The sequence below is a fragment of the Spermophilus citellus genome (assembly GCF_964194105.1).
Source record: "Spermophilus citellus genome assembly, chromosome: 3".
In the NCBI taxonomy this organism is placed as follows: Eukaryota; Metazoa; Chordata; class Mammalia; order Rodentia; family Sciuridae; genus Spermophilus; species Spermophilus citellus.
Window position 1 is genome coordinate 61,923,257 of NC_138184.1, and position 15,641 is coordinate 61,938,897.

The 15,641-nt window shown below is 37.8% G+C and overlaps 1 protein-coding gene across 1 annotated transcript in view; it reads right to left on the reverse strand.

Moving 5' to 3' along the window:
- Positions 1–10,556: 10,556 nt before the first annotated feature.
- The window catches only part of LOC308644193 (zinc finger protein 519-like), a 93,527-nt gene continuing 88,442 nt past the window's right edge, over positions 10,557–15,641 (reverse strand). The window contains exon 6 of the mRNA XM_081285022.1: positions 10,557–11,792. Within this exon, the coding sequence (XP_081141148.1) occupies positions 11,738–11,792 (55 nt within the window). The 3' untranslated portion in view covers positions 10,557–11,737. The remainder of the gene's footprint in view (positions 11,793–15,641) is intronic.

A 15,641-nucleotide genomic window follows, 5' to 3' on the forward strand; every position in this document is an offset into this window, starting at 1 on the left:
CTGAATTATAGTAAATCTCCTTCATTTAACATTTCTTCATTTGCCATAAGTTTTTGAACTATTTCCAGAAAATTACTCTTCTGTTTATTTTTTGTTTGTTTATTTATTTATTCTGTTCTTCTGGGGATTGAGGCCATGGCCTTCAGCATGCTATGCAAACCCTTTGACACTGAGCTGTGCTCCAAGCCTCTTCAGGGACTTTAAAGGGTTGTTTTTGTTTCAAAATATTTTTCATAAATTTTGCCAGTGTGAGGGTTTGTGAAACTACTTAAGATGTAAAATCAGAAGTCTCTCAAGAAAATGTACAATTGTAATGCCTGCATTCTCAGTGAAATTAAAATTGTTATTTTTAATTAGTAGTATTGACACATTAGAAAGAATTAAATTCTAGCATCAGTGTCCTTTTAACAAGGAACACTATTATTCATGTACATTAGAGGCTTTGAAGATGTTAACATTAATTGTGCAATTATCATTTTTTAAAAATTTTAAAATTATGTAAGAGTTACACACATGTTAATTAAATATATAAAGTTATGCAAGTACTTAAAAATTAGCACCAACAAAAATTAGAAAAAAAGTGTTAGAAATTACAAAAGATGGATATGAGAGTGGGAAGAAAACACCATGATTGTCTATAGAGCTAATTTAGTAGATAACAATAAAAATATAAACATTAAATAAAATAGCTAATGCACTGTTGATAGATTTATGTTTTCTGGAAATCTGTCTTTCCTTTATGTCACACAGTCCTGAGTACAGTTTAGAGATACATTAATATAAAATTTGCAAAAATTTTAGCAAAACAAAACTCATGTTGACAGGTCTGTACTGCTATGAGTTTTGTTTTAGCTTCTCGTTTTTGATGGTTTATCTTTAAAAAAATAAAAATATTAGATATCACACAAAATCTTATGGAAGTGCATTCTTTTTGTTTCATGATGACAATTTATAAACTATAAAATCCCTCTTTTTTCTATCATAATTTTTAATGTTTACTGGTTTTCATGTATGGATTCCTGACCTGACTGATTATTGATTTTGCCTGTATACTACACTCAGACAATTCCATTCTTGATTTTGTGTGTGTATTCATGCATTTGTGTGCACATACATGTGGTTGCACATGTATACTTTGAGGAACTTCCTCATTTCAAGAACTAAGTTCTTCTCAAAGATGACTGCCTAGATAACACACACAAAAACTCTTTCTCCTTTTATGGACATAGTTGTGTCTCTCCAAAATTAATCTCTTGAAGTCCTTACCAGCAACGTGTAGAAATTTGGAGATGATGTCTTTAGGAATGTAAATGAAGTCACATGAGATCATAAGGATGGACCCATGATCCAAATTCCTGGGTTCTTATAAGAAATAGAGACACCAGGGATGCACATGGACAGAAGAAATATCATGTCAGAATGGAACAAGATGTCTGGGAGCCAGGAAGAGAGGCCTCGGGGGCAAACTAAAACTGCTAACACTTTGACCTCAGACTCCCACCTTCTAAATATGTAAGAAACAAATTTCTGTGGTTTACATCACCCTGTCTGTTTTATTATGATAATTCTATCCAACTTCCATGTTGCATACATACATTTCCTACAGCTACCTAGATGACTCAAACCAAGAATTATCAAAAAAAAAAAAATAAAAAGCTAAAAACTGGCTTCAGGTGATAAAAGTACTAAAAGAGAAAAAAAGAAAAATATTTGAGGCCATTAAAAACTCAGATACACAAATAAGGAAAAAAAAATATATATATATCATATCATATTATATATATTTTTAAAGGTCTATAAATTTCCCTGAAGGTACAGCACTTGCTTAGTACATGTGAAACCCTGGGTTCAAGGCCTAGTACCACAAAGTAAATAATTTTGTTAAAAAATACCTTTAAACTTATGTGAGAAAGTGACAAAAGAGAACTAATTTAACTTTATGGCAGCACAGAATAAATTTAAAAATATGTGTGTGTGTGTGTGTGTGTGTGTGTGTGTGTGTTAAAATGCACTAAGCTTTATAGCTATAGTAAAAATATACCTCTAATAATAATAATACAATGTGTCCCACTGTTGATCCAGCTGCTCCAGGTTGCAGCAAATGAGTAGAATATGGTCTCTGAGGAAGGATTGCTCCAGTCCATGAAGCAGCATACTGGGATGAGAGAAGAGGGCAAGGCAGGAATCTGGTGAGTGCCTTGGGTGTGTGGTTGTGGTCCCTGGTAAGTCACAGACATTGCATGCATACAGGACTATAGCTGCTGGTCAGGCATTGGTGGAGAAACCTGGGATGTACTTCTAGGTTGACTTGTAGATGCCCCTGTGTCTTGCAACTGTAGGACAAGGTAAGGTGTCCTGCAGTACCTGTTGGAAACCCCATGCCACAAGCCAGCAACACCCTCAGGGCCAGGGTAACAGGTCACTTAAATGCCAGGGACAATTGTTTTCCTGACCCAGAAAGGTTACAGGGTCTCAAGGATCAGTATATTTGGGAATAAATGTGAAGTCTGGAAGAACACAAGGGGCACTTGGTTTCCATCTCCACCACTGACTATCATGGTGATTGGAATGAATTACCTCACTCCTATATTACTTAATGCCTAATGGTTATAAATTTATTTCTCTCTGAAAATTGTCTTGTCTTTTTATGCATCTTTATTTTTAATTACTACATACTACTGGTTTCTGTCAGTATTTATTTTATTGAAATTTATATATAGATAATCACATATGTACATGTGTGTGTATATGTGTGTGTATGTGTGAATGTGTGTGTGTATACATGTTTTTAATCTGCATGATTTTTTCACCAAAGGTCATATTTAGAGATACTTCTCTATTAACATATTTAGATCATCTTTTTGTACTCAAGTTTGAGAGTGTGTTTCAATAACGTGTCCAGGCCACAGTTCTGCAACATTCTAGTTGGTGATAGTTATGATCCCTCTGAGCTGAAGCCAGGTGCATTGAGCTTCACATGCCTTTGTAGATATGTTTTTAAGTGATGTTTCCACATGGAAGTTTTGGTGGGTCAGGTCTCACTATACGATATCCTAATATTTTCTTATTAAGTGCTTCAAAATCTCCATTTTTAGCATTGCTGTGACAAAGATGCATCTTCTCTTTGTAGTTTCTGTAGTGTGATTTTTTATCACCATGCCTGTGGATGCATTACACCTGTTTTCAAGTTCCTCCTGTGATGAACAAATAACATGTTGTTGTTTCTGGGTTTCCTAAATTTTTTCCTCCATCAGTTCTCCAAAATTTTCCAAGAACTTCCTAGAAGCTCCAGAAGCATTCACTTGAGGATATTCTTCCCACTGGAGAAGAGCACTATATGTTGATGTAATGCTGATTTTCTGAATAAGTGTCACCACTCAAGACCTAAGAGAAGAAAAGATGAATCCTATGGTTTAGTGGAGGCATTTTGACTTTGCATTCAGGCAGAGTGGATTCTAATCCAGCACAAGTGTTTAATACTCATGGAACTTTGAAACATTCCTTTACATTAAATAGCTACATAAGCCTCATTTATAAGATAATGCAGAATGATAACAAGTGTCACAATGTAGGTAATTCTTCACTCTCACCTTTGCTGACAATCTTGATGGTGTGCTTTTACTCCTACACCTGTCAACATGCAGAATCTCTTTCCCAAACCTTGAATCTGCACTTTTCTTACTTGCCATGGTCCATATAAAGCTGTGATTATGACAGTGTGTTAGTTGGGTCCCTAGGAACAAAATTCCCTGAAAGATTTTGCTTTTACTTTCATAACCCTGTCATAGGAACAATCCACATAAGCTTTTTGGAGGATGAGATATCATGGGAAGAGAATCCAACTGCTCAGTTGACAGCCAGCTCACTCTCTGAATCAGCTACCTTAGCAGCCATGAGTTAATCACACACAGAATTAGGACCTCAGCTGAGCCAGTCTGAATTTATCACCAACTTAATCATGAGCAAATAAATTTGAGTATTTTTATGCAATGATCAATAATAAATCATTCATTTTAAGCAGGATGCCAAGATTCAATCACTTTTGGCTTGGAAGTTATAGCGCAAACAAGAGGTGCCTGACAGGTGCTGATTTTTTTCTCTCCTAATTAAATTTAAATGCAGACCTCTTATTAGATGGTGATGAATTACACAGAAATACATGCAGACATATAAGCATATGATTGGTACTATAGCTTTCACAGTAACCCTCACCACAGGAGGAAACAGACATCACAGCTGGGCCATTACGTCCAAGTCGAAATTACAAAATAAGATTTATTTTAATCTGTTTAAAATATAATTCAAACTGTTGAGAGAATTAAGGACATGTGGTCCCTGCCTCCATGGACACCCACCTTCATTCGGGGATGACTCTGTGCCCAGCATGGGTGAGAAACACTAGTTGACTTCTGGACACCTCCAGGTTGGAGTTCCTGCTCACTCTAGGTAGGCAGCATCTCTCCTGGTCTTTTGACCTGGGTAGAACTAGTAGAGAAGAAGTGCCCCCACCATCTCCTGTCAGCACGAAAAGGAGGGCTTTAGGTCTGCCTTCTCCTGAAAGTCAGGATAGTCAGAGCTCTTCAAGCTGGAGTATCTGCTGTGACCTGAGTTGTGTTGGAGGCTTAGAACAAAGTGAGTTTTCAAGATATACCTCCAAAAATATACATACTTCATTAGGGAGTTTATATTGGTAATGTAATAAATAATATTTTGGATGTTTGGGTTAAGTTATTGCAATTGATTTCATGGTTCTTTTTAATATTTATTGTGAATGTTTGAAAATTTTAAATTATACTTGTGACACATTTTATCAGTATTGAAAGTTGCTGCCTTAGGCGGTTGTTTCCCTGTTCAAAGCTCAAAATCCATCCTGATAAGACCAGAAAGCAGAAAATTTAAATTAATTTTAAAATAATGGTCATTGTGTCATTTATATTCATGAATAATATATACACATGTAATAAAGAAATTTACATAACCAAGGTTTATATGATACAAGGTTAATGCAAATATCCTCCTGGATGGGCCAGATCTCACTAGTCCAAGGAAGCCATGCCTTAACTGTCAAAAGCCTGAAGCTTTGTGTTCATTTTTCAGAACCTCAGAAAATAAAAATAAATATAAAAATAAAAAGACAGTGGGGTATGACTGACAATCCAGAGACTCCAGAGGCAGCTGCATAAGGATTTCAAGTTGGTGGCCAGCCTGGGAAAACTAGAAAAAATCTGTCTCATAATTTTAAAAAATGAAAAGAACTGGGGCTGTTTATCAGGGACAGACTTCCCAGGATTCAATCCCAAGTATTGAAAAAAGGAAAAAAAAAGAAACAATAAACAAAAAGAAAAATCAGGGATCAAGAACCACTGTCACTCAGTCCTCATTCACTCTTTGGTTGTATATACTCTACTGTCCTTAATACTTTGGCTCATTAGGCTGAGATTCAGGGGGCCTGGCTGAAGCCCTGTTAAGTAAGAGTCACATGGATGAGATCTGTCCATTTCAGCACATACCTAGTGAGGAGGGGGTGTGCTTTGCCGTCTGCTGTGACTTTTGTCTCTGGAGCCTGCTGTTCTTCTGACTCATGTCTAGACTCGCCTATGCTCAGGTCTTTTGGGTTGCTCTGCCACGTAGGTGCTAGAAAATTCACAGAAAGAATGTTAGCACCCTGACAAATAGGAAATACTGAGTGTTGGTGGGCATTTTGAGACTTAGGTGGCTATTTGGAACTGGAAGGACCCGCAACGGTGGAAACTGGAGATGATGGACAGGGACTGCACACTTCATCTTCAGAGTTCGCCAACCTGAGCCCTCCTCTGGGCAGCTCAGCTCCCAGGCCACTCTGCCTGATAACTGGGTGTGGGTCTGCATTTGGGACTCTGCACACCCTGTCCAAGTACTGCATGATTGTTTCAGTCCCCGCCTAAAGCCCTGTCTGGGATCAACATGCCCATAGAGATGCTGAGGCATCTCTACAGGTTGTGTGGTGAAAATTGGGCTGTTCATCCAAAGAGGATCCCAGCTCTGTGTGTGGGGTTTTTGCATGAGAATAGCTGTTGTCTTTAGGGACCCCAATTCCTCCTTTCTTCTGAGCTTTCTATATGTATAAGAAGCAGTGTTCAGGTCCAGAAGAAGTCAGTCCTGTAGTCTAGCTCTACATTGTCTATGAATAAATTCCTCAATTTCCAGCTTCCTGTCCATATTGTCTATGCAAAATTCCCCTCTCCACAATATCTACTCTTTGTTTCCCATACTGCATTACAAATAGATGCAGTATTTTTCAATGTTTTCTTCCAAGTACTGGGTGGCACTTTTTAAATATTTCATTTTCTGTTTTGAGCATTTTGCATGAGAGGAAACCGGAGATTACTTGACCATTTGGAGAAAAAAGTGTGTGCCTTCTGGTTTTCTTCTATAGGCACAGCAAACTCACTACAATGACTTTGAGATTCCCCTGCAGACTTCACTATGTGACATAACCTCAGTTCATTCTCCCATCTTTTCCTGCCTCTGGATTTCATAACTGCCTGACACAGGTGTCCAAAGTTTATGTCTCAAGCCTCTTGGAGTGTCTAGTGAGTGCCATTCCTGGGTCTTGTCCTCCTAGAGAGCAGTTGGAAGTGTGGGGCGGGAGCCTCTCAGGGGAGTAGCTGGAGGCCCTGCCGAGATTTTCCTTTCATCCAAAAGGCATTTCCACTGTTTGTTTGGTTTTTATAAGCTACTGTGAATAGCAAAAACGATGTCAGGTGTGTAGCCATTTGTTTGACACACCGATTCCAATCTCTTTAGCTGTATACCCAGAATTATTACTACTGGATCAAGCAGTAGTTTTGTTTTGACTTTTATGAAGAACCTTTATACTAATTTTTAAAAATCAGTACAAAAGCAAGCCTCAACTCCAAATGTTTCTCAATAGTGGGTGTGGGTGCCTAGTGATGGGGCTTTCTGCCTGATGTTGTGGGGACATGAAGAAACCCCAGACCCAATTCATCTCATTCCCACTTTGGAACATGGTGCCCAGCTGACTGGAGAGAGAGAGAGGGATGTGGAGACCTCCTCTCTTCAGGCTGATGTCCTGTGTGGTAATTGTGGGATCATAACTGCCTTTTTGAATTTAGGTCACTTCTTATGTTTTTTCAGTTTTTTTATTAGAGGATGAGAGGTGAGTAGAAGAGAATGAAAAAGGCCCTTTTTGTTTCATTGTTGTGAATCTCATGCTACCCTCTGGTTGTTATGGTTACTGCCTAGTTGTACCAGTGCCATTGGTCACTAGGCCAGTGACTCCCTCCAGCTCTGGGTCTCAGTGCTCTATTGTTGGCATTTCATCTGGTTACTGAGCTCATGTAAAGTGTCTGAAGAAGGCAGTTTCTGAAGTTGTAGGTCATGGTGGCTGCTGAAGCTTCTGCTCCCCATTTGAAGTGAAGGCGTGCTCAGGAGACCCTCAACACTCCAGTCCTGAGTAACATCAAGGAAGGGTGTGAAGGCTTTACACCAGAACCACAAGCTCATAGGAAAAAGCTAAGGTTGATGTGAAATCTGCTGGACAGGTTACTGCAAAAATAGTGAAGAGATCACAGGAAAACAAAGTGAGAAAGAAGAAGACAAAGAGACAAGAAGAAATATTACCAGTTAGATGAAGCAGCCTGCACATAGTAATTGACAAAGAAACTGACTTTCTACAGGAAACTGGCTCATTGTGCTTGGAGAGCAAGCAGGGCCCCACCTCCAGGAGTTTAGATTCAGAGGAAGGTATGGGTGTCCTGCAGTAGAAGCTGAGCCTCCCTTGGATGAAGTGATGAATGGACCCCAGACCCCACTCACCTCAATCCCACTCTCATACTAGGTGCTCTATTGACTTGAGAAGAAGAGAGTTGTGAGACCCTCCTGGCCCAAGGCAGTGTGATATCCTGTGATTATTGAAATCCAGCGATCCTAAAGACCTGTGTCACTTTTTATTTTCACATTTGCACTCAGAGGATTGGAGGTCAGTAAAAGAAAGAAAGGTCCTCTTGAGAAACCCACTGTACTTTCTGGTGGTTATAATCACTCCCAGTTGTACCAGTGCCATTGGTCACTGAGCCACTGCTTCCTTCCAGGTTTGGGGTTCTTTGCTTCACTGTTGGTTAAGGGAGGAGATGGGGGACCTTCAAGTACGGTGTCCTGGGCCAGGGTGTCCTGGGACCATGTCAGCAGTTTGGACTCATTAGAGGGTGTGGGCAGAGTTCTCTCATTTCTTGAGTGTGAGCCTAGCTCCTGTAGTTGATACACTTTCACAGGTGGTGTCCTGAAAAGCGAATGCCTTTTGCTTTCAGAGAAAGGAAAAGGAACAAAGAAGAGGCCTATCTAGAGGCTTTTCTGGGGTAGAGGACTAACCTGTGCATCACACTTGCCATAGAAACCTGATGACATTATGGCAACCATGGAAAATATGGTGCCATTCTTTAGGAGGAGTTGTTGTGGTGAGGGCAGCAGGGCCCTGCCTCCAGGAGTTTGGACTCAGCAGGGTGTGAGTGTCCCACTGTGGGGGCTGAGCCTCCCTTGGTGTTGGAAGAGAAAGGGACACTAGACCCATGTCACACAATTTCTGCTTTGTAACAAGAGGGGGGGTGGAGGGAGAGGGGGGGGGGGAGAGAGAGAGAGAGAGAGAGAGAGAGAGAGAGAGAGAGAGAGAGAGAGAGAACGCATGCACTAGGTCTGGTGTGTTCAACATCAAGTTCTGTGGCAAATGGGGGTAGAAAAGAAAGTGTTAGTCATTAAATAGATCAGTCTTCTAAGGAAACATTCTGAAATTTATACACAGAGTAAATTCAGGGGATTTTCAGGAATTATAATTAAAGAGGCTATGATGTAAAATCATACATCAAAGACCATCACACTTTTTTAGTATAATTTTTGTTTTGATATTTCAATATGTTTAGATGTCTTCTTGGATTTAGTGCATGGACTCTCTCTCATCCAGTGAAGAGGACTACGGAATAGGATAGAGGAGAGTATGGCTGCAGAGTCACTAACCAAGACCTCTGGAGACCAAGCAGGAAGCAGGTTTGACTTTATTGTGCAGTTACCATGTATATATATTCAGGAAGTAGCTAAGCAGATTATAGGCAGCCACCAATACAATTTCTGGCCAACTGTCCTTGCAATGACCAATCGAGGAGTGGGCCATAGAGCAAGTGCAGGTACTGCAACATGCGGCCTCATGCCCAGGGCTATGCCTGTGATGTAAGCTGTTTGTTGCTCACATGCCTAGCATGAGGGAGTGGTTTGCCACTCAGACACCCTTAATGTATGCCATATATTCAGTAGTCCATGCACTTGTTCCCACAATTTAGTATGAAATGTTTTTTTTTCTTATTGGCTGAATTCCAGATGTATCCGAAAACCTCATTTTCCTCTTATCTTAGCTGTGATATGTCTTCAAGTTGCCTTTTGTCTATTACCTTATCCACACCTTCCTAAGAAGGTGAAGTGTTGGTCTTAATTAGTCTCCAATATTCCTATGTGTGTTTGTGTTAGACATTCTCTTGGGTGTCTTGTAATGCTGTTGTCAACTGTTCCATTGCCCTGTGGATGGCATAAAGATCTCCATATGATGGTACTCATATACATTATTCAGATCAAATTGTTGGGAATGACATTACTGGGAATAAAGTTGACAGTGAGTTGATGCATACAATAGATTCCTGTTGCAGTGTAGCAGGGAATTAAGGTATGGACACCAAGATCTGAAAGCAACATTTTATTAGTGGTTCCATGGGCCAAAGAGATGGTTCCCAAAGTCTGAGACCTTAGGACCATATTTAAACATAAGCATGTTTGGGGTACATCAAGGAAACAGAGTTGGTGCAATTCTGTTGCAGAGTGTAGTCTACTTTTCTTTCTGGCACGAACTTGTTAACAGCCTCGGGACTCTTTGCTCAAGAAGCTTAGGGTCTTTTACTGCACTAAGCCTAAAGAAGGAATGTCGCCATAGCTTTGTCTTTTGCCTCTGCTACTGTGGTTTTATTTTGCAACTACCTGTTAACCACCGCATGCCTCTATGGGAAAATGTTAGCAATCAGAGCTGCTGTGTTAGCATACAAAACCAAAGTCTGTCACCTCTTAATCTGCTGAAGTTCCTATTTCTTAGATGCTTTGTTTTATTCTATTTTTTCTGACTACATTAGAATAATGGAGTTAAAGTATCTGAATACTGAGAATAAGTAAGAGGAAAAAAAGATGGTGGATTTGTGGGAAATGGTGGTTCACACAGTTTCATGACTTGGGACACAATCAGAAAAAAATTACTTCTTTGGGAGGTGAGTGAAGGGTAGGGGGAAAACAGTCCACTAATACTCAATATAGGAGAGAAAGTCCTGAACCTTGGAAGGATGAAGTACACCAGACAAGGCTAAAGAGCTGTTTAGAAGCTGAACTCCTGGTGGGAATTTGGAGTGGGATGGGAGGGAAATGTATGTGTGTGTATGTGTGTGTGTTTGTATATGTGTATATATATATATATATATATATATATATATATATATATATATATATATTCTTTATTTGTAACCATTTTAGAGGGTACAATTTTATTATATATACACACACACACACACACACACACACACACACACACACACAAACACACACACAGAAGACCTAAAAATAACTGTAATTTCTGGGATATTTGGCATGGAAAACCCCAGGACTGGAGGTGCAGATTGTCTTGGGTAGATCCAGAGGCTATTTGACCAAACAAACTGGTATTCGGACAGGCACGGTTAGTCAGTCACACACAGGACTCTTAAACTCAAATACCTCAATGTAATGTGGCAGAAACTTAGACTGGGTGCTTTGATTCATGAAACTAGCACATAAATTGAGCAGATGCAAACTGAGAGATCTAATCTGAGCCTAGAGAATCAGGAGAATCTGGCACAGAGACAAGGTCTTGCTGAGTTGCTTAGGACCTCACTACAATGCTGAGACTAGCTTTAAACTTGCTGTTCTCCTGGATCAGGCCCTGCAAACTGCTGGGATTACAGGATTGCACCATCTTTCCAGCACAGATATTGGATTTTAAGAGAGCAGAATTGGAAATAGAAGGAAATAAATATTAAGCCGATATAAGTTTGATCTTTGTTGTTGGCATGTTTTTGTAACACTCATAGCCAGTGTGTAAATGACTCATGCTGGGTTTTATTTTGTTCAGGTTCTTCATTCTAAAGTTTGTTTCATCTAGCAGTGAGTGCCATGTGACTTACTTCTTAGGCATCTGGCTGTCCCTTTCATCAGTTGCTTCTCTGTAAAAACACAGTTGCTTCTCTATAAAAAGATGGATCCTCATAATTCCAACAAAGTCATCTGTCTGGAGCGCTAGATGCAATCACACAACCTGCACTAGTGCACGAAAGAGAGCTAAAGCAGGAGCCGGGAAGCCAAGGCGGCCACGGAACTGAGCTCCTTGGGTGCTGGAGCACACTGGTGTGCTGGTGTGCGGGGACTGTAAGGTTAGACTACAGGTGAAATACAGAGGAGCACATCCATTAACACATGAAGCCTGTGAGTGATTTCCAATCTGTCAAGGAAACAGCCACAGCAGCAGGGATCACCATCACAAAATGCCACTAGGATGTGACAAAGTTTATTTCAACCATAAGAAATATACACACTAAAAATTAAAAAAAAATGTGGCATTAGATGACCTTTCATAAACAGAAAACTAATCAGGACTAGAGATCAGATTCACTCCAAGTGTGGCTCAGCGGTGAAAGGCTTGCCTTACTTGTGCCTGCCCCTGTACTTGATCCACAGCTCTGCAAAACAAAGAAACAATGCATATTTAAGTATACTGAATTATGTAAATATAGTAAAAACGTGGCAAGTTTCAAATATTGGTCATGATAGAGATAATACTTTTATGTATTATAATAAAATACACACTGAGGAAAAGAACAATTAACTGACTCTCATACACATATAGCAACAGTATGTTCATGTAAATGTACTTACATTCAGCTCAACCAGCTGCCATCATTTATGATTTATTGCCTTATTTTATGGGTTGGGGCCTTGACTGCTTTATTCTTTAAAAACTGCATGATTTTTTTTTTAATTCTGGCAAAGTGCATGTAAAACTAAGTTTACTTTTGTAACCAACTTTAGGGGGTATGATTTTGTAACTTCTTATATTTTACATGCAGATCCACCAGTTCCCACCAGTAGTTATTCCTTGTTTCTGCTCCACTTGGCTCCTGGCATTTTTCATCAATTGATTTTCTTATTCTCAAAATAGTATATCACATATAAAATACATGGCATTTTTTTGTTCTCTGATTCATTTCCTTTAGTGTACCATTCCCCAGCTACATATCCATTGTAATATTTTAGTGCTCTCACTAACCATGATTGCTGGATGTGAGTGAAGTTGTATCTCAGAGGTAAAGTGCTTTCCGAGTAGGCACAAGACCCTGAGTTCAGTTCTAGAACTGCCAAATAATATTGCTGAATAATATTACAATGCAGACATACCAATTTTCTATTGTCCATTAATATTGTGTTGTTTTCACCATTGAGTCTCATTCAGTTATAAATACTCATGTGTTAATGAGAACTCATCTGAGCACATGCTTTCAGTTATTTATGGAACTTTTTAGGGCAGGGTTCTGCTTATTTTAGTATTTTATCAAGAAACCATCAAGGTATTTTCCATTGCGAATGCAAGATTTTATATTGTTATCAAAGGGGTCTGGAAACTTTTCTACAATCTTCACATTTTTTTTCCTTCATTTCTTAGGTTTATTTATTTTTTTTAAATTGGACAATTTATTTGTTCTCAGGACCCAACACAATGACATTTGTACAGACAAAAGTCACCCCTACTTGTAAGTTATGATATTGAACACACACGATTTCTGCCAGGGGGTTTTAGCCAGTGACAGGGTAAAACAAATCAGATCTGTAGAGGAAATATAGTTTGTAGGAGGTCAGCTAGTCAGTAGGGCTTGTTGTTGACTGATCAGTCTCAATAATTTTGTGTGTCCTGGGATGTATACAGTTTCCCTGTAGGTAGGGTTCCTTGCTCTGGGGTGATTCTGGAGGGTACAAAGTGGCAGTGCACTGTAAGAGCCAGAGAAAAGAAGAGGCTGGGCTTTGAACTCAACTGGCTTCTCAAAAAACGTCAGTGAGTGCTAAAAAGTGAGTATAAACAGATCTTCAAAACCACACAAACCAAAACACCTAATGTAATTGTCTTTACTTTCCTTTTTCTTTCTGCACAGAAAAAAAATTGTGTATTGCCCTGATTTAATCATTACACAATGTATACTTATGCCAACATATCAAACTGTATGCCATAAGCATGTTCAATTGTTATATTTCAATTAAAAAGAAAACATTTGAAAAACAGAAAAGCCTTAAAAGAACAGACCTGCTAATGATTCAATTATATTCTCTAAGTAATATCTAGTCATTTTGGACTCCAAATAAAATTGTAATGCTATTCCAATTTTCTACTGAATTGATTAAGAGAAAATAGCAGTTGAATCTTATGGAATATTAAGTGTCAAATTTTCCTATAAAATTATAATTGCAGTTTATATTTTATACAATGAACTGTGAGTAGGAACAATCTACAGTATCTTTAAATAGAGTAGGAACAATCTACAGTATCTTTCAGAGAAGAGAATTATAGCAATTTGACAAATTGGGAACCTGAAGCAAGGAAATCACATAACTTATTCATTCTCTGAAATCTCAATGATGGTACTACAGGAACAACTATATTAACATCATTTAATCTGCAGCTATTTTGATTCATATCACTAATTTAAAATCTATGCATTCTATTGTTTAGTATAAAATTTCACAGAAAATTTTTAAAGTCAAATTTATTTATTTATTTGTGTGTATGTATTTTTGAAGCATATCTAAGGCTCCACTGGTCAGTCTAATTCAAGAACATTTGATTCAGTACTATTTTTATTTTTTAAAATAACTTTAGCTGTTATATTTAAGTCCAGAATGATTCTGAGTTAATTATTTATATAATCCCATGTAAAATACATTATCACTCTTTTGCATTAAATATGCAATTTTATTCCTATCTTATTTGTGGAAGATGCTATTCTCACTTGAATTAACTTGAGAACCTTGTGAAAAATAAATTTGCCAGAGCTGTACTTTGTGATGCATGCCTGTAATGCTAGTGGCTTGGGAGGCTGAAGCAGAAGGATTATGTGTTCAAAGCCAGTCTCAGCAACTTAGTGAGGCCCTAAGAAACTCAGTGAGTCCTTGTCTCTTAACAAAATATTAAAAGGGTCTAGGGATGTGACTCAGTGTGTAAGTTCCTCTGGGTTCAATCACTGGTATAAAAAAAAAACAGAGTTGGGCAGCTTATTTTTCCACTGCCCATTTTCTTCCACTGATACATTTCTAGATTTTTTTTTTAATCAGGGATTTAACCCAGAGGCACTTAACCACTGGGGCCAAATTACCAGCTCTTTTTAGTGTTTTATTTTAAGAGAAGTTCTTGATAAGTTCCTTATAGCCTCATTGTATTGCTGAGGCTGGTCTCAAACTTGCAATCTTCCTATCCAGCCTCCTGAGTCTCTGGGATTAAAGGTGTGCATCACCACGTCTGGCCAGGCAATTCTTTAAAACACTTACTGAGGGTTAAAATAACTACTGTGCTTAAGGTGATAAGATATACTAATGTCACTAACGTGAACCATATGTTATAATTGTAGTTCAAATTTCATTGTTTTGTAAATAAACAGTAATTAGCAAGAACAACTAAAAGTAAAATTTTTAAACATTTATAATGTTTCTATTGCCTATGGAAATATATATATATATATATATATTTTCCCTAAGATTTTTTTTCCTTAAGATTGTTTTGAGTAGATTCTTCAAGTATATGATTAAATATCATTGCTATCATTATGGCCTTCTTGGAAATTAATATGAGTTTCTTATAAATATTTTACTGTAGTTAACATCAAATAATGATGAATTATGTCACACTCATCTCTGAATCTTATTATTTATTTAATTTTGTTGTGCTAAAAGAGAAATTCAGGGCCTTGCACAGGCTAGGCAACTGATCTACCACTTAACTACACCCACAGCTTCATGAATCTTACTGTTCAAATACTGGTAAGTAAAAAAAATATTCAAATGTACAAATAATTTGGTATGTTTATTTGTAAGTCATAAATATACACACACACACACACACACACACACACATATATAAATGCATGCATGCATGAAATTCCTATATTTTCTTGTGGTAAAGTTTTTTGAGGGTATATAAGTAAAAAGTGGAATTGAATATTACATGATACTATTATATATAAAATATGATATGTACACATGTAATATTAGAAAAATATGTAATATATACTACATGTAGTATAATATAATCTAATAAATATCAATGAATTTTATACATTGCATATATGTTACATAGTATATCTATTATAAAGCATATATAATAAGTAATGTGATATATATTATAATACTGAAATGCATACATTTTAAACATTGACTCAAAGCTTTAATAGAATGAGAAAAAATGAAAAATAAATTTTATGAATGTAAACAATGGATTTTAGAAATCAAACAATTTGTTAGTAAGCAGCAATCTTTCTCCTCTGATGACA